We start from the raw sequence: 20,347 nt of genomic DNA, 5'->3' as shown, positions 1-20,347 counted from the left end.
AATTTTCTATCCATTTTTATGGATTTCCTTTGATATTTTGTTTCATTTACTAAAGCAAAATTTCCTTCAGTCATATAAATAACTTATCAATTCCAGCAAATGAGGATTCATTGAAAGAATTGATGCATTTTTCAAATGGATGCACAAATGAATCTATTCCAAAGGGTGGCAAAATATCCTAGAATATCTTTGCTCACATATTTTGCAAATTTTCAGATGAGAAACATTAGAACATGAAAGTATAATCTTTTGCTGATTCACCAGTTCATCTCTCATGCCTGTCATCCAATCCTTCAAATAATTATACATACATAAAAGAAAATTATATTCATAAATTTTTCATTTCCTATTAATTTCCTAATTAACTGCCTAATTTCCTTGTCCTGGTGAGTAAGGTTAATCAATGTTACAAATCTTTAGGTTATCATTGCCTTTTCTCAACATACAGCAAACTCCAACGGAATTCCTTCAATTGTTCATGCCTTTCCATAGATTATTCCCCATAGCATCAAATTCTGATCACTTAAATTAAATCCCATTTATCTTTTTAAAACATATAGCTTTCACTCACCAGTATTCTGCAATTTGATTCTCTTCCAATGTAATGTTTCTCAAAGTGTTCCTTCCTTCTCTTTACTCTTACTTAAGTTTCTATGAAAATTATGCTCAGTAAAATCTGAATGGTATGACTTTACATACATGAAGTTCTTTTAAATAAGTTACTTTACCTTTTCTAAAAGGCAAATTATGATGCACTGCTTTATGGAAGTTTTTTATCCATTTTCCTTAATTACTTTGCTGTAAATTAATATCATGTCCTTAAAGTTTACATCTTAACTTTCCTTACCAGTTCCAACAGTCCTCTATTTTGTCTTTACCATGTGGATCCAATATTTCCTTGATGAGTCCAGGCTTGTCCGTAATAATTTTCCTTTCTCCAATTTCTCTCATATTACTTTTGGCTATCCAATTTTATTAAATATCATAGATAGTCTATTTTTATTTTATAAACACTCATAAAAACATCTCTGAGCCTCCCTATCAATCAATCTATATTAACTTATTTGGCATTAACCCTTTCCGTGTGGTTAACTCTCTGGAATCCTACTTCTCACATGAAGAGAAAATCGAGGGTATTGTATCTCCATAACCTTTATTAATCCCTAAACAAAAAAATCTAAATAATTAAAACATGGATTTTTTTTAAATAATCTAGATTCAATATTTATTTAATGGAAATTTTTAAAAATTTATTTGATGAACATAATTTTAATAAATTTTCAAATTATGATAACAAACCACAGAGAGAGTGAAAAGGTACATTCATAACAGCCTACCATCCAAACATACCAGGTACCATCACAGCAGTAAATGGGTTAATAACCTATTGCTGTCACTTGAACAACCTCATTCCTCTTGCCATCTCATTTCACTTATACCTGAACTATCTAATTCCATCCTTGGTATTTCCACTTTTTGGTTTTTCAGTATCCATTACTCCCAAGTTATCTGATATTCTAAGAATAAATCATTTATTCCTGTTTAGTATACTAATTGGTGTACACTATTAAGTCTCCTCTTTGATATTCAGAGATGACTAATTTGCATGTGGAATAAAAGTAAACTAGTAATTATATAAGGTGTTAAATATTCTCTCCTCTTATTTGAAGATCAACAGGGAAGTTGTAAATCTTACTACAGAAAGGACTGGAGCTATCTGCAGCCAACATTCCATTATTAACGTTAAACTCTTCAGCTTCTAAGCTCTGATAACAAAGTCATAAATCCAAAGTTGAATGACACAAATCATTCTGAAGCAACCAATTCATTACCTGGTGCTGAAATTGGAGGGTAGCTTGGGGGGGCTTTGGCCCAGGATCCATCTTCTCGCCTCATATGCCGACGATCTGAAGCAAACTTTTGTAAAAAGAGCGATGCTGGAACAATTCTAAAATACCTAGAAATCAAAGAATGAAATCACTCGTTAAAAATCCAGTACCTCTGTTATTTTATAAACTTATGATAAGGGTTAGCAGACTGTTGATGGTAAGCTACTTATAGCTGCTAACATTACTGTAGCACACTGGATATATTATTGGTAGATTCAGTGGTAGTATCACTACATGCTTTAAAATAATGGACATAGTAAAAAATCAGTGATAATAAGCACTATTTTAAATTATAGAAAATACAAATATAAAAATATGCTTTGATCTACTCTTTCTTTAAACCACTTTCTCGTATAATCTACTACATAGAAAATCCAACCAGAAACCTCATTACAAAATTTATCTAAGCTATTCTAGCAAATGACTCATGCTTAAGCTAATATTTACCGCTAATTTTTCAGGGGAAATAGAGCACTTTAAAGGAATTTATTGAGCAGCACACAGATTTAATATTGAAAAAATAAACCTCAGGGCTGGTTTATTTTTTATGCTTTAGCAACTAGAAATTGAATTCAATTACTTCTAGGAGGACTTGGTATATTAGAACATATATATTCAATATACCAAATAACATTATGGAATATTGTCAGAGAATTTCTAAATATATACTCTTTATGGATTTGATTATCAATTTGGAACGTAGGAAAAAGTCACCAGGGCACACAAAAAACACAAGGTGTGAAATTCAAATTAAATTCCCAAATTTGAAATATAAATTGAGAAAATCGATAAAACAGTAAAATAATCCTCAATACAGTGCAAATTACTTTGAATAGATATTTTCCAAAATACAGATAGTACTACTTTTAACTAACGATATTAAAAAAATGAAGCTCTTCTAAATAATAGTTGTGGTCTAATAAAAATAGACTATGTGTGTGCCTCAAATAAGTATATGATAAATTAGACAGTTGGTTTTTTCAAAATTATCTCCGATGCAAAACCCTATGGAAATAAAAAAACTGATGCACATTGGACAATAAAATACATTTGTTAATTGAAAAAAATTGATTTTTGGACATGCTTTCAATTTAAAGATGAGGAAAACATACCTGAAATACATTGGCTTGAGGATCTGATCAGTCCTGAACGTCTCTGTGACATATTTATGGAAGTAAGTCGGAAAAGGGAGTTCAGAATCAAGATCATACACTACACAACGTTCATCTGGTTTATACAGGAATAGTACATGATAATCCTGTAAGACAAAATGGAAAATTAATTAGCAAAAGAACGTGTTTTAGATACATCGTTCTTAGAATGAGCAGGTACATATGCCATGCATAGAATTATATTTTTAGCCAATCAATGACATAAATAAATTTATTCTTATTATGAAAAGAAATTACAAAAGAAATGCATAACTGTACCAAAAGCAGCCCAGACCATTTGACTTAAATTTGAAGGTTTCAGTTCACAACAAAATGCTATGGGTGCAAAGAAAAAAAAGCTGCTGAAAAGTCATGAATATTTTTTCACCAAGGATCCTTTTTTACAAGCCTCATTACATTTCATTAAATTCCTTTCATTACTTTCACCACGAAACGATAAAGATTAGAGTTTAATTAAATTACTTTTCCCTTGACTGCTGATAGTCTTAAGTTAACACTCCAATGAGTTTCCTTAAATTTGAATGCAACATCAGTTAAGCGTTTCTGTAAGCATGCGAAAATTACCATTTCACATGGTGCAGAAACCTATTCATACAATTTTTAAGAGGAAAATACGATGAAGGAACGTTAAAGTTTTCAATTGTGCAAGTCAAAATTATGAAATTGAAACGGTTTAATTATAAAATTTGGTCTAATTCTCGAGTTAACATAAGAGTATCCGAGTTGATGAGAGCAAGAGTTTTCTATCGAACATCAATTGTGACTTGCGATGTTTGCAATTAAGAACCAATTAGCTTCAATTACTGACGTCGAACTGGAAAATAGCGATTTTTTCGTCAAATTGCGAATCATAGCAACCTTCGTGACATTGAGCCACAGTCAGCTGAGAAAAGATGAAAATATATCTCCATCTGATTGATTTTAATGAATCTATATCGTCATCGAAACTGTATCATGATTTCAACGAACCATCGAAAACATGGAAAACACCGATAATGGCAGAAACGATTATATGACATCAAACAATCAAACATTCAATAAATAAACTATCGATTGCATTTCGACGAGCCAACTTATAGATCAGTCATGAAGGAACACTATCTCATAAACCCTATATTATATATATTAAAAAACGAATGGTAAATCAAACGCAATCGCAAGAATATGGGGACAACTCGTAACACGACTCGTGGACATTTACTTGGCCTCGTCCTGACACTAGCTTAAATTCATCGATCGCCATTTCAAACTGGAAGACTGCCAAACTGCACTTTTCCATCTTTCTCCGTATTTTTATTTTATCTTTACTTAATTACTCTCCTAAAGTTCAAGAAGCCAAAAGGGCTGCAGTCTTACAAGAGTCCTCTGGGAGCGATGTGAGCCACGCCAAAGTTTAAATTCATGCGCCTTGCACGGCGTTGCATTTATGATGCTGCAGAACTGCCCCAGTAGCTTCTTTGGGAGCAACGCGAAATTTCTACGGAATAACGCACAGCAGAAAGGAGGGACTCGACCTTGGGGCTTTGCAGGACCTTTCCCCACTCAGAAATCCGTAATGCGGCTATTTTGTTTTCTTTCCCGAGTCACAATCTAATCTTCGACGATGGATCTTGCCGTCACGCGCCAGACAAATCACGGCATTCGTCATGCATGCAACGGCAAAAAAAAACAAATCGCTGTAATTTCATTTATGCGCACCAAATAGGAAAATTAACTATACCCTGCCACCATTCAAACCAATTGCAGGCCGCGTAATATAATCTAAGTCCAGATATAAAGAGATTATCGTTCCGTTTGTTCCTATATATCCTCAGTGAGAGGGGTGAGGGATTAGATCGCGGGAGTTGATATTATTATTTAAGAACGACTGCCTTCTCAATTCTCAAGGAGCACGCATAAAATGTTTACCACCATGTTTTCCATGAACGGGATTTAATGTATTCACCATGACGCTTCAGTGAATTGATATTTCTAAGAACTTATGATATACGCCAAGACGAAAGCATATTATTTTTTACGGTGAATTAGTGCCAAAAATTTGTCGAGATTAGGGTTCTGAATTAGAACTACGAGTTTCATTCAGAGCTTAGGAGGGATTAACTATGGACCGCGTTAATTAATTCCATAATCTGCTTCCCAGATTTTTCTGAACATTTCCAAATCTAAGAGTAAAGATTTCTTTCGACATTGGTATAGTATGCCCAACAATCAATTCCTTAGGTTAACAACCACCAAATTACTCACGTTCAAAAATATACGGCAACAGAACCTGATCTAGTTTCAATGCAACAATGTCGCGGCATATCCCGCAGTCTCTTGGCACTGATCTAGTTTACTAAGCACTCATGTGAATTGTAGAAATTTCAGTTTTAATTACTGAATACGGGTTCGGATGAGTCTTTCTGATAGAGTTACCTTATGATAGGACAATGTCAGTTATACATCACCCAAAATGATATCAACAAGTAAATACAGGATGATGTAAAATTTAAAAAAATACCCGTATCAATACGAAACTCTCACTTCATATCCATTTCAAAACGCAATATCAATAATTTTATTTTTTTCCAATTGCAGTTCTTTCAGCTAATTCCAACATGATTCATTCCTTTGGGCGTTGGTACAGATTTCTCACGTGGCTAACATAGTATATGCAGCCTTCCTTTCGCAACTTCGTTTTTCTGTTTGAAAAACATTGATAATTATTAACATTTTTGTTTCAAGCATTGGCGTAAGGGAAACAATTTAAAGTTCCACCGAATGCTTATGTATTCCTTATTCCAAATCCATGCCGGATACCTGATACATTTATAGCACTAGATCTATGCAATTAAGTTATTACAGCAAGCAAAAGGCTGTTTTTATTACTTTGGCTATTTTAATGAATTACAAGTAAATATTACATCGGCAAATTTAATCAAGGGACAGGGAGAGAAGCACATCTTTATGGGCGTCATTTCGAATGCTGAGATAAAATTCAAAACTAATTCTTGCGCCAAAACGCACCATGGGGTTTCATATGGGTGAACCGATTTTCTACGAGGAGAAATATTTCATCCGCGGTGGAAATTAATTCTTAGAAATATTTCTCTCCATAAAACACTTTCACTGTTGCATATTCAATTTTTGGCGGGAAATGGTGGTAACGGAACTACCTAATTTGTTATTTAAAATACATCTGATATGGAATAAGAGGGGATTATCAATCAACAAAAATTCAGGGCATAAAATTAAAACTCGGAAATTACTGTCGCTACATTAAATTCTTATATTCTAGCCCTTTCCACCACGAAAAGAAAGTCGAATATGTGATTTGCATATTATTAAAGGAAATCGCCGAAAGACAACTGAGGAACTGATTCCGAACGATTTATGGGATCGAGATGGTGCAGTGGCTATTGTACTGGCCACCCAAAGGGCCCGGGTTCAAATCCCGGCGGTGTTGAATATTTTTCAGAGGTATCCCGATCCCTACTTGAGGTGCTTTGTGGAGGACACTTCGAGTGAGTACGCCGTCCGTCGGATGGGACGTTAAGCTGCGGACCCCTTGGCGCCTTTCGTTAAGAGTAAGCTAATGCCGACGCCGGGTTTCTCTCCACCCTTCATCCTTTCTTGTCCATCCCTAATAACGCAAATGACACCTCAGCTGTCTCGGGTCGCCTCTCCTAAATACTAACCAACTTTCCTTGTCATGCCCACGGCATGATTTCGATGGAGTAGACGACATATGGCTGGATATACAAGGCCACCGAAAATCACGGAGCACCCCATTTTTAAATGAGTATGCTAAAAAACGCGTAAAAGCGTTCAAAAGGCTATATTTATTCCTTGCAAGTGGGTTTACTGTTTTTATTAAAGTAAGTAAAGGCTCTAGGAAAGGAAATCAGCATTAGAAATCTCATAGTCAACTGTTCCACTCGAGACATTCGGAGGTTGATACTTAACCACGGATATAATGCTAGTTCCCATAGCGCCATTATAGAAATATCAAAGCAAGATGAGTCATTAGTTTGTAGCAAATGGTCCTAAGGGGTAACAGACTTGAATAAAAGTATTAGATTTGTCAGGCATATAATGAAATACCTCAATGTGAATTTTTACAGAAACATAAACAACAGCACAATATAAAAATAATAAACTGTTCACACCGGTCCACTATCTCGACCGTAAATCACAGCGGAAAAGTGACATGAAGTTGCTTCCACAGCCACATACGCACTTCTTAGCCGTAGCGAGCAGGCTCTCGAGCTAAAACATCTATCTACTTGGTGCGCACCAAACTATAGCACACGTAATAGAGGTAGAAACTCCTATATGAATACCACATCATTTTTTATGCAAATTCGTAGCTCAACGCTACATCGAATTCTTTAGCTCTATCCAATACGGAGTAAAGACAACAAGCAAAGTAAAAACGTGATGGCCGTGTTTTGAGCAGCAACGAATCCTTCCGCATCAAGCCAAGGGTTTCTCTGGGAAATCGACCGACGCCTCGCCCTCCCTTGAGTACTCACACAAATTAGGACCCACACATATAAAACCAGATTCCGCCAGATCAAAATCTGTGCACGCCACCTCTATCACCACTGAAAATGTTTTCCCAGTCGGCATGTAAATGAAAAATGAACACCTCTATTGCGCATAATTATGTAATTTTTCATGGAAATTTCCGTATTGACGGAGCTGATGTCAATTTTAAAAGGCAGACCTTGGGATGGATATTAAATAGGCGTAGCAAGATCACCATTATTTCAGACGAAGTTCTTAATAAAACAAAAATAGTGTCTTTGATTTAGAGTGACCTGAAGTGGTTTGCGTGCCGAGGCGAGAGACGCTTGTGACTAATGTCACTCGCGTCACAGAGTGAGTGAATTTATCGCCCAGGCCTCGAAGCACCCTCATTAAATTAAATTCACGAGACGCAACATGACAATGAAACATTCTTGGTCCCAATCACGTTTACAATAATACTGAGCCTTGATCACCTTAATGGCGTAATTAAACCCAATTCTTGGTTATGGGGCCCTACATAATCTCCTCAAAAGTTATGACCACCCCCAAGCAATCAAAACCAACCCCAAAAAAAATCGGACACACTCTCAATACAAGCATATTATTATTTTTATTGTTAAATATAAGTTGCTATTTTTTGAATGAATTACAAATTGTACGTTACAATACACGCTATTCGTATTCATAATTTAAGTTCAACAGTAATACCGCATTCAAAATTTATAATAACGAAGGAGAATATTACCGTGCTTTACCGATTTGAAATGTGATAAATACTATAATCGTTTAACCACTTCACTTCAAAAATTGCTGAACTTTTTTTTCTATCGAATACTCCTTAATCTTAAAAACTTTAGGGTCGATTTTTTTTCGTTGAGGCCCTTGGTCCCAAAATTTTAATGACTCAGCATCCATCATGAAACCCTTTCGTGTGGGCGCACGAGAAATTCCTCGTCAGTTTTCACGTTCACGTCATCCAATGAGGAAAAAGCTCGAGTTGAATAGCACCAATAAACTACAAATCGGGACCAGAGCCAATTCCAAGGATGACCTGACAGGAAAGCAATAAATTAAATGGCTCTCACAATATTTCGCAACAACAGGTGCGGATCGGAGAGAGAATTACGCTCCGACGCATCAACTTGACAGCTCGGAAACATCCGAGATTTGAACGCAGCCCCTAAATATCCATCGTCGCTGCCCTCTGCGGATTTGGCCAATCGCGAGATCGTTGCACTCAGACACCGGAATCGTGGTGAATTTATGGCGCAAGACACCCCTGCCGCCCTTTGCAATTCTCATCAAACGGGAGAGCTAGCCCGCTATATTTGTTAATCCACTCATTCCGCAAAACGTCACTTCCCCGTACAAAACCATCTATGTCACACTGGTATTCCCAAAGACGAGGACCAACCCTGTCAGGCACGGTACATGCCATCAATATAATTCATTGAAAAATGTTCCACGTCGAGTGACCTGCATCGAAAACTCATTTGCGTCTTCCCTGCAAATTTGAAAACTTCGCTTCCGAAATCGACTCACTTCAGTGACTCCTATATTTAAAAAAAAAATAAATCCAACCCGAAAGTTTTGCAAGTGCCGTATGGAGCATCATGCAGATGTGTCACTTTTAATGCCCATGTCACGCTTGAGAATTTGAAATCCCCAGAGCGGAGAGCAGAGGCGCTCACAAAAAAAAATATCCGGCACAAGTCAAGAATTCAATTTCGGAGTACTCGATTCGGGGGAAAGAATTAAAAAAAAAAAGTATCGCAATGGCGGCTTGTTCCGTGGCGGATTTCCCGACGTCCTCTCCGCACCAATTTCGACCCACGATGAAAAAAAAGTCTTCCATTCGTCCGCGATCTTTGAAATCCGCGAGTTACCGTACCGAGGGAAGCTTCGGGAGAATAGAGAGAGAGAGAGAGGAGGAGGAGGGGGGGGAGGAGGAGCGGAATTGCTTCGCCGTGGAACGGCAATCGCCTTCATCGGCGAGGGACCGGGCACGCTATTAGCGTGCAAGACAGACATGGGCACCGATCATCCAAGTCCCACGCGATGCAAGGTCCCGAGAATAGTCCGAGGTGGGAGGCGAAGGGCGCACGCTAAAGGGACCTTAAAGAAGCATCAAAATAGTGGGATTACCACTTTTCTATTCCTTTTGGCGTACAGCATATGCACGAGGCACAAAGTTCCCTATGCAAACGGGTGGAGCAGAGGATATTTCATTCTGAGCTATCCTCGCATTGTACATTCAAAATAGAGGAGGATTGAAAAGAGACGTTTCAAGCGTGATATAGTAGATTAAAAAACCATAACCATAAATACAGTAATCAACCCGAAGGTCGGCTTAGTAGGTGATGGTAGAGATCACCCAGTACTAAGCCCTATACGGCGTGAGAAAATTCACACATCAGGGTAGGGGGGCCAGTTCCTTTCTTTGTGCCGGTTATGGTTTCCCAGGAAGACCTGGTACCCGAAAAATCACTTTAGCTTGGGTGGAACTGCAGGTGCCCACAGTGCCTTGCCCGGGAATCGAACCCGGGACCCTCTGGTCAGCAGTCCAACGCTCTAGCCACTGGACTACCGCGACCCAATATAGTATATTATCATGATAAATTAAAAATTGGCAATTTTCCACAAAACAAAGAGTAATCTTAGGACGCCGTCTGAGAACGTTCGTCAAGTTTTTTACAAAATAAACAGTTATCAACCCGAAGATTGGTTTGGCAGATGAGGGTGCAGTTCACCTCGTACTGAGCCGTTGGTCGTTTTAAATTCGCACGCACAGGATATAAGGTAGGGTTTCTCCCTCTTTCCTACCAATGGTTTCCCAGGAAGTCAAGTTCCCCGGAAGATAACACAGCCCCGGAGCTGCTGTGTAGAGCAGTCAGTTTCCGACAGTGCTGAGCAACATACCGAACGCTCTACCGGTTATGTTACAAATGAAGCCTCTTTACATGAAGTAGGCTAAAAATAACTATGGAATTCAAATATTATCCTATTGGCCTATCAAAGCCACTATCATTACACTGCAAAAGTTTTACGTTCTCATCGTGTCCTCTTGGAAATGGAGAGTCTTCAGGATTGGTTGCCGAATGGTCTAGAGCCTCAAAATTGCGACAAGAGCTCTTCACCAAAGGAAGCGATCCCCAGAGTAAGACAAACGGCCATTCCCTTGTGCTTAAGAAAAAGGAAATATTATTTCATCCCACGGCCAGTGGAAAAAGACAAAATTTCACTTGCTACGTGCACGCGAACGCTCTCAAGTCATAGCTCACGAACTAGACAGGGTTTTACGCGAATTTTTGTTTATTTTTTTTCTCCCAACACTCCCAGAGCGTGACTTTGCGGCCTGCGTGAGTGTTTGCGTCCGCGTGTGTGTTGGCGGGAAAAAATTCCTCCGGTTCGGGCGGAGAAGAGGGGGAGGGTGACCAGACCCTGTGGAGACGGTGGCCGACCCCCTCTGCTAACGGCCGGAGTCGATAACAGCCCGCGAAAACGTTTAATTAGATGCGCGCCGTGGGAGGGGGAGGGATATAAATTTCGTAGGGAGACTAATTACTGCGCCGCACGCAAGGTCAGGCTAATAGGAGAGACCCGGAACGGTGACCGACGCAACTTCGTCGGCTGCGATCCCAAATTCGACATCGTGTGGTCGGTCAAATCCAATGGACTCCCTCCATCCCCGTAGGGATTGGGGGTTCTGGTACACGCTTCACGAATTGTGGTTCGGCCTTACTGATTGGGGCACGGTGAGAGGTTCGGAATGAGGAAGGACAAGGGGGTGGGGGTGGCAAAATAAAAAAATTCGTCTCCACTGACTAAAGATAGTTGCTTGAGCGAGCGCGATCCTCCTTCAAAAGTCCGTACATTACGGAGACCATTAAAGCGGGCATCTTCGGCCTCCTCCTTTAACGCCTCTCTGAGCCTGATACGAAAGCCCATCACGGAGTTTACTTCCCTCATTAACTACGTTAAGGATTGACTGAGCCCGACGCGTTCGAACGGCGCGGCGAGGGCTTTGCACCGAATGATTAACGGAACATTTCCATTGTAACAGTAGAGGAATTAGCCAATTGCAGGGTACTTCCTGCACTCTCCGTCATTGCACATCCCATGCATCATATAGGCTACGCATGGAACAGGTGGCGGGCGAATTATTATTAACCGTTACATTAACGGGCCATTAATCCAATGAATAGTAAGCGAGCTCGTTGGTAAGAACTGGCAATACACGCTAGATTAAACGCGGTCACATAATTTTTACGAAAGCAAATCCGTCTGATTTTCGAATGAAAGTTTATCTAATTTCGTATAAAATTTATTTTTCTCGACAGTTGCATTGCTAAACTGTGAAAAATTCAACATGCTACAGTTTAAAATTAAAAAAAGTTGCTCGGTGTCTTTGAAGAACCCTTCACTCAATTGATAACTGATAATTATTTCAAGAAATTGCATAAAAAGTCAATAAAAATACGATGGAATTTATTACAGCCATAAAAATAAAAAGGTTTCTTAATAAGAAGGAAAAATAGAGCTTTAACCTATTTATTATTTTTACCGGAACGATAAAATAGGGACATAAAAGTATCTCTCAAATTCACGCGAAATTATTCCTTTTCTCCCAAGTTAAAACAAGATGCTTTCGCTATTACTATATGAAATATTACCGCTAAAACGAGCATAGAGGATTCTGAATGACATTTTTCATCGCTAATTACAAATCGTTTGAAGTGCCGTAAAATGCCAAAACACATATATTATCATTGCTTTCGGTTTCAATTGTCAGCGCAGCGGCAGTACCAAAAAGAGGTTTTTGCTCTCTCCTTTCAAAGAGGTCACGAGTAAACCCCTTACACACGTCACACTCTACCGTGCCCTGACAAACTTTACTTAGCCTTTCTCCCCCTCCCTCCCTCTCTCACACACACACACCCTCGTTGCCCCTCACGGACTTGACCGGAGCGCGCACCTGGCTCTCTCGGCCACCTCCGCATTAGGGTAATCAAGCGCAATAAAACGACCTCATTTTATGAGCCTTCTGTGTCCTAGGCATCATCTTGATAGGACGTCCAGTTGCCGATCACAGAGAAGCAGAGAGGACTCGTGCGAAACAATGTGCAGGAAGCACCCAAATGTCACTGGAATCAAACGATTTTGGTCAGCCCCTTTCCCATCTCTCCCTCCTCACTTCCCCCATCCGTCGATTACGGCAGGCTCACGCCAAGGGCTTACCCAAATGACGAGTTTCTCCTCTTCCTTTCCGGACCTCTGTCTCCATAGGGGCACCACTCGCTTCTCATTGGACACGAACACCACCCGACAGTGAGGCAGTTCCGAGGGGTGATGCGTCCTCACGTGCTCGCATATCTTGTACACGTTTTCCTCGCTGAAAGAGAAAGAAAAGCGAATTGATTCATCGAAAATCATCACAGAATCCAGGGATTCCGATCTCAGAGCGCCGGGAGCCGTTTATGTTTCGGAAAACCTGGTTCAAAAAGCAACAGATATACCCATGTTCGCACGGAACATTTTCTCGTTTCCTTTTCCACCCTTTGTGCTCCACGGACAATGGGGTGCAGGGAGAACACTATCCACAGTATCGATTCCAACGCTCGCGAGCAACTTTAATACGCAAACCAACTTGAAAAATGCGCAGCAGAGAATCAACGGGAGCTTGGAGCCCGTAGTGTGAAACGCGCACTGTTTTCTCAACGATTCGACAAAACGGTCTAGCGAGGGAGGCATAGGTGCAGGTCAGGTCACCGGGAATCGGAGGTGTACTTGTGTCGTTAGCCCTACGCCTACGTTGATGTTGGGTCTAATTACCCCATCCATCCCACGTGGGACGCTGGCTTTCTTATCATCGGTTGTCTGTCGGTCGGCATTTTCCTCCACCTCTCCCCCATCTCTTCGTTCACCTATCCCCTCAACGAAATCAAATACCTAGAACGTCAATTTTGCGCTAGTTGATACATTTTCACTGCATTTCCCTTAATCTACCCCAAGTCCCAAAAATACATTGCGATGCAAAGGTAAGGATGTAGGCACAATACTATTAGATGATGAAGATAATTCTATATATTTTCCAGCGGGGAATCTACGGCTCGACAAGAATGCCCTCAAGCGAAAACAAAGAGTACAAGTAAAGACATTCAATGTTCACTTTTGCCAAAATAAAGTAACATGCACTTAAAAAGTATGGCGGTAAATTACATTTGTCTCAACTATCTTTCTAACTCGACTATTACACGCGAGGGAAATTTCTAGTGGATTTGACGCGAATTTCTAAAAAGCGTCTTTACATAAAAGGCGTATAAAATATTTTTCAATCTATACCATATACATACAAATACATTTATAGACACACATAAACACACACACACACACATATATATATATATATAGGCGGGATTTCGTGTTTGAATGTGTGTGTATGTATATATATATATATATATATACACACACACACTTAAATATGATCAGCGAGGACTGCGTCCCACTTATAGAACGGTTAATACCTATTGAAGACAGTCTTCACAAGTTATTGGACGTCAACGTCCTAGTGAAGGAGAACTCGAATCAAGAGTCCTTGATTCTATTTGTGTGAATACATGCAATGATGTGAAGATTCATTAAACCTAATATAATCGTTGTTATGATTATCGAAATGGTTTCAATGATGAGTTTTTTTTCCAAAAGGCTACTCCGGGATTAAAGTGGGGTTTCCCTTCACGCTTCCGCTTAAAGAGGGGTCGATTCGTCAAATTTTACCAAAAACGACTAAAATACCAAACGAACAACTACAATCCCTTCAATACCAACATTCCCGGAAATCCGAGAACACCCCAGTTTTTTTATGAAACGCATGGAAATTCCTCGATAATGTGTTTTACAACGTCCGATAAACCGCGATAAAATTGGTGCACACAAATTCGCTAATTTTAACGATTAAAAAAAATAACATGCATGAATCTGAAGGAAAAATTAGATATCCTCTTTTATATTAATTGTAACTCATATTCTCATTATTTATCATTCACGGGAATTTATTTTGGCATTAAGTCCGTAAAGCACTCATCAAAAGTTTCCACGTTGCGTAGTACGCCCCAAAGATCAAATTAAACTACATTTCATCCATTTAGTTCTTTTCTGACTTTAACTGACCACATAAACATTTTCATTACTGTTTTTCCCGCAAATGAGAAGTGATTTCAGCATTCAAACTTACCTCTTCAATGCCATCAATTGCGTTTTATTCGAATATGTGTTGCCTGTTCCATTTAAAAAAAATGTTACTTGGAATTACGGTGAGGTTGGTACGCATGAGAGCATAAATGGTTTATTGTGATTTTATGAAATCCAGAACTTGATAGTTAAGTCAGTAATATCTTCATACCAACAAGTACCCTTAATTTTAAAAAAATATTTCGAATTAAAGAGTAATTACCTGCGAAACGTAAAAAAACACACCCGATCGTAATATATTTACTCCTATTTTTTGTAAAGCAAAATCAAACACCCAGCTCAAATTAACAATTACTTATCAAGTCTCGACTAATCCAGCTTAATTCAATTCGAGGCGAAAAAGCCCCCACGGCCAACAAACCCCAAGCCTTATGTTCAAAATGAATTGTTCCGTCCAGTCCACAAGCTTTAATATGAAGTATTGATCCAATCTCCGAGGGTGAAATAGGTGCAAAGCGAGGCACTGGTGTCAGAGAGAAAATCGGCTTACATATTTCTCTCTCTCTCGCGCGATTCACAAATTGATATCCCGGGCTATCTTTCAACTTGAGAGGATTTACAGGGATAGAGGAAGCCTCGACGAGGTAGTTCAAAAACCGCAGTATTGATTCAAACGACTCGCGCGTATGTTAAATAGGGAGAGTACTCCTCTTCCCACCCACCCCCCTCTCCCCAAAAAATTAAAACCCACTATATTTCACGATCCGAGAAGCACGCCGCGATAACTCGGCACAAAACATGCACACCTTCGAGTATCTTTTATTTAAAAAAAAATGAGAGGGCTTCGCTTCCCTCCCTTCCTTCCCCCTTTTTTTTCATTAAAGGCTACCAAGATGCACGTTAAGGACAAACTCCTAGCCGTCGGCCAGATTTGGTCGGCTGAATGAGCGCGCTCGACGACACTCGAATGAGTGAATCGAATGTTTCCACGCGATTCAGCTGCAGCACCACTTTCCGTGTACTGCGGTTAACACGAAATCATCGGCAACAGCTTGCCCGCACGCGGGAGCGCCGCTGTGCTTGATGTGGAAATCGGAAAATCGGGCAACCGACGGCGTTGAGCGAAAATGAAATGAGCCGCCTTTGGGTTTCCAGAGGTGTTACGAGCATAAAGCCCTCTCGACTGACGAAACGAGAGTACAAAGAAAAATCGAAGTTGACACAATTGTTCTAGCGCGTACCCCGACAAAGTTTATTTAAAAACAAAACTATTTCGAGACAGGCCAAGGAGAATCAAGATCAATTATTTTTAAAACTAGTCCGACCACAACGCAGCCCAAGGAAGAGTGCTAAAGCAGGACTCGCTCGTAAATATTTCCACAATAAGATAACTCGAAAAAAAGTACCACTAATTATGTTCAATTACCAGGAAACGACCACGGCTGATGTTCTTCAAGAAAGCTGACGTTCCAACGTTGCCGTACGGGAGCGATATAAAAATAAAAATCCTTCGACAATAACTAATCAAAGGAGAAACACAATTGGTGTGATTACCTGCATGAATTTTGCTCCGCAAGTGAAAGGAAAATAAGACTTTTATGTGATGGGTACACAAAATGAATGCATGGAAATATGTTGTCTTCAAATGTATGTCACCAAGCCGGCCATCGTCCAAAGCCGACAGATAACAACACATTGATACAGAAAACCTGACCATACTATATTCTTATCCTTGGAATATGGAAAAATAGAAATTTACTATTCCTTTCTATTTCAATGCATATACATGGAAAATTCTACAAGGGCGGAATTACATATCGAATGTATTGAGCATTGGACGTGTTTCCGGCTTATAGTAAATATTCAAATAAATTATAAGAATGACTGCATTAAAAGTAATGATAATTATTTGGCATGACGTCACTTAGATAACCTAAATTACGAGTATGTAACTGATGATGAGAATGACGGGAGAGATCTATTTTTTCTTTTTTAGGAAATTAGTGCACGTGAGTTGGTGTTATATATATATATATATATATATATATATATATATATATATATATATATATATATATATATATGTCTTTACTTTTAAAATGTCCATAAAAACTGTCCTGTCTTCAATATGTATTTTACAGCATCATTATCAGCACGAAAATTCGTCAGAAATTTTTATTCCGGAGCTCATTTTAATGGCAAGGTAAAATGGTACAGACGCGCAATCAAATGCTTGACGAAAGACGAAAAGGGATTCGCGAAGAAATAGCGTCATATCTCCAATATTTTTTCACTGTGGCGAATGATTTGGGTATTTAAATGTGAAAAATTAATTCCTCTAAAACGCTTACACTGGAGAAGAAGGTTAAGTTACGTTCTTGACTATAGGTCAAGAATCTTTCTTTCGGCAAAGTACTAACTCAGTGATATTTGGGGGATTGCACGAGAGGTTGATTCACAGCGGCCATTAATGCAGAACCAAAGTTAGGAGAAGAAATCCAAGAAGAGGAAGGAAACTGGAATAATCTGTAAAAGATAATTACGGAAGTAGAACAGGAACGACTGCCTCCTACAATAGGCAACTGAAACATTGTGACCATGGATAACCACGCGATAAGAGAGCTTAGAGAGGAAAGAAAAAAACCACAAAAATCCATGAAAAATAAGGCCAGAAATGTATGCAGAGAAAGTCGCAAAACCAAAACATAAAGAGGGTTTAAGAAGACCAAGGATGATAGGATGGAAAACTTCCGCAAATAAACCAACTTGGATGAAAAGGAGAGAAAAATGAAAACAGTTTGCAATCTATTAAAGAGTTACTTCGGAGAAAGAATGTTAAAATGCCACAAGGTCAGAAGTGCAAATGGGAATATGCCAAGAGAAGATGAGGACAAAGAAAACAGATGGAAGGAGTGTAACGAGGTACTGTACCAATGACCGAATTCTCTGGAAAATACCATAATGAAAGATTAGAGCGGGGCGGACGAAGACGACCGGAGCTCAGTTATACTACGAAGTAGATTCAATAGAGAAGTGAAGAGAGATCTAAAGAAAAACAAGGCACCCTCCACATCAGCGGAGGTATTATCACAACGCTCAAAGGTGAAGAACGCCACGGAAAACCTGAGTAGACATATCTAGACGTCTAGGAAAGTTAGAGATATCCGAAGGACTTAGGAGGAGTCCAATGATTGCAATACGGTAGAAACGAAGACCGAGTGATTCCGAAATTCTATACTAATTTCACATGAATCCAAAATATTTACTGGAACGAATTTTAGCCGAAGATTCGAGGAAAAAATCGAAGACAATCGTCGGAAAACCAATTGGGATTTAGAGAGAACAGAGTAAAGAGGATAAGGATAGAAAGAAAAATGATACTGTAAGTCACTGAGCTACAATGCACAAGCTTGCATGTGGTATTTTTGGACCTGGTGAAGGCCATTGACATTGTCGAGTGTATCAGGGTGTTCAAATTGCTGGGGGCAATTGATATGGATTGAAACAGCATTAAAAATCTACCAAGTATAAAAGAACTATGCAATGAAAAAGGAAGAAAACAGAAGAAGAAACAAATAAGTTTGAAAAGGATGCTCTTCCTCCTACCGATGCAAAATCACCTAGGATGAGACATTGAAATAAGTACAAGGACTGGTTATGAATTAAGGAAAAGAGATAAATCATTACGATGCTCCGTTTTGCAGATAAAATTGCAGAAATAGCAGAGAATCCAGAATACTTGCAATCATTACTGAACGCGATAGGTAAAGTACTACCACAAGAAAATCAGTACTACGAAAAGTAAAATCCTAGTATGTGGAAGATGGGGTTTCCATACCGCACAGCATAGTATACGCATGAATGCAACATACTATTATGTTATATTGAGAGGAGGAGAATTAAATAGTAATATGTTTATTATACTAATATAGCTCAAAACACAAACCGTTCATTAATAGAGACTCAACAAAACTAGAATAACTCAAGGTAGCTTAGAAGGTACATCTGCATTAAGGCCACCATTCAAAAATTTTTGGCCATTCCATGTAGAATGAAAGAATATACAAACTTCATCAATTAACAGAAAATTCACAATTCAGCACAAATTTAAATATTAAATTATTTATTGCTATTACAATAAGAAAACATCAATAATTCAAGACAGCTACAATAGATTCTTCAGACTCTCCTTATTGAAGAGAGCCAAGTTTGTACATTTCCATGGATTATGTAGTGACACAAGAAATTACGTAGAACAAGTGTATTTTATCACCTGCCTCAGAAGTGTCATAAAATGAAATGGAAGGAGCTGGGCGGTAATTGAGCGAATATTAACTCAAGCTAAGAAGCGGCTTACCTGAAGAAGAGGCAACTAATGTGCTAAAGGAAAGTAAGTCAACATTCTCATGTAAACAATGAAGCATTATGTGAAGGGATTTGTGATAAGTATGGATCTCGATGGATGTACTTAGACCACTATAAAATCCGACTAGAGAAGAATAGACGGTTCGAAACCTAGAGCTAAGGACGATTACTCAAGATCAAAATCATATAAAAATAAAGAAGAGATACCCAGGAGATGCGAGACGGAAGTTACAACCTGGAGCACAGAAATGCAAAAAAGAACGAGATGAATTGGAGAATATCATGAGAATTGATGTATACGTTAGATACGTGGCAGGCGCCACGAAGAATGGCAAGGAAACAGACCTAGGCCATGCTGAGAGGGTTCTTAGACACAAGACTTTGGGGGTGTTCAAGAGCGCATAAAAATAATTAGAAGAATCAAGGCCTGAAGTCAGGCAATCTTATAAGAGTTAAAATACTGATGGCACGAGAGCAATACGCCGTGAATGCGTGCAACCTGTTGTGCCTGTGAGCGGTGCAAACCCTGTCGGAAAAGCCTCAGGGGTGGATGAAGGACAGTGTAGAAACATTATTTGCCTGATGGATTTGGAAAATCCTACGACATTAGCGGGCTCGTTCTCTCGCCATTTGCCACCACCAACATGATAGTAAAACGCAATGTTAGTTTAACAAAAAAAAGTTCGAATCTCTAAATTGGGTGGACCTATACATATGACTAGGACTACAATTGTTTGACAGGGTGAACATAAGGAATTCATCTCCTATTTTGCATATTGTCGAATGATAAGATGTGGTATATTTTCCAAATTCTGACATATTTTGCTCAAATTGCCAATTTCCTCACAGCCCATACCATTTATTCCGACATTTGGGGAACGTTCGGAGTAACCTGCACTGAATTAGCAAGCGAACAAAAAAGGTACCTCGGGTGGGATGTTATTCTCTGGGGAAATTAGACGTACCATAATTTGAGGGAGGTAGACATTTCTCATCTGAAAACTCATGCAACTGTCCCTTTTATTTTCCTACAGTTTTGCGGAAAGGTCTTACTCTCAAAATTGATTTTGCTCAGGCCGGCTCATGCGGAGAAAATAACGCACAATGAACAACCAACCAGAAAACATCCATTAAACAAATTTGATAGGGTGGCTCTAAAAATTCAAGCTGGAAAAAAATTAAGACCCATAAAAAAATTAGCTCTCGCCGTCTTGAGCG

At 39.0% G+C, this 20,347-nt stretch overlaps 1 protein-coding gene across 1 annotated transcript in view; it reads right to left on the bottom strand.

The window, feature by feature from the left end:
• The window catches only part of LOC139693973 (protein N-terminal glutamine amidohydrolase-like), a 45,545-nt gene that overhangs the window by 3,997 nt on the left and 21,201 nt on the right, over positions 1 to 20,347 (bottom strand). The window contains exons 4-6 of the mRNA XM_071592352.1: positions 12,812 to 12,961; positions 3,002 to 3,147; positions 1,833 to 1,957 (exon numbers count right to left, since the gene is read on the bottom strand). Of these exons, the coding sequence (XP_071448453.1) occupies positions 1,833 to 1,957; positions 3,002 to 3,147; positions 12,812 to 12,961 (421 nt within the window). The remainder of the gene's footprint in view (positions 1 to 1,832; positions 1,958 to 3,001; positions 3,148 to 12,811; positions 12,962 to 20,347) is intronic.

The sequence above is a fragment of the Hetaerina americana genome, unplaced genomic scaffold (genome assembly GCF_022747635.1).
Source record: "Hetaerina americana unplaced genomic scaffold, ioHetAmer1.1.p SCAF_1, whole genome shotgun sequence".
NCBI classification, from domain to species: Eukaryota; Metazoa; Arthropoda; class Insecta; order Odonata; family Calopterygidae; genus Hetaerina; species Hetaerina americana.
Note: the sequence above shows the minus strand (reverse complement) of the source record. Positions and strands in the feature narration are given on the sequence as shown.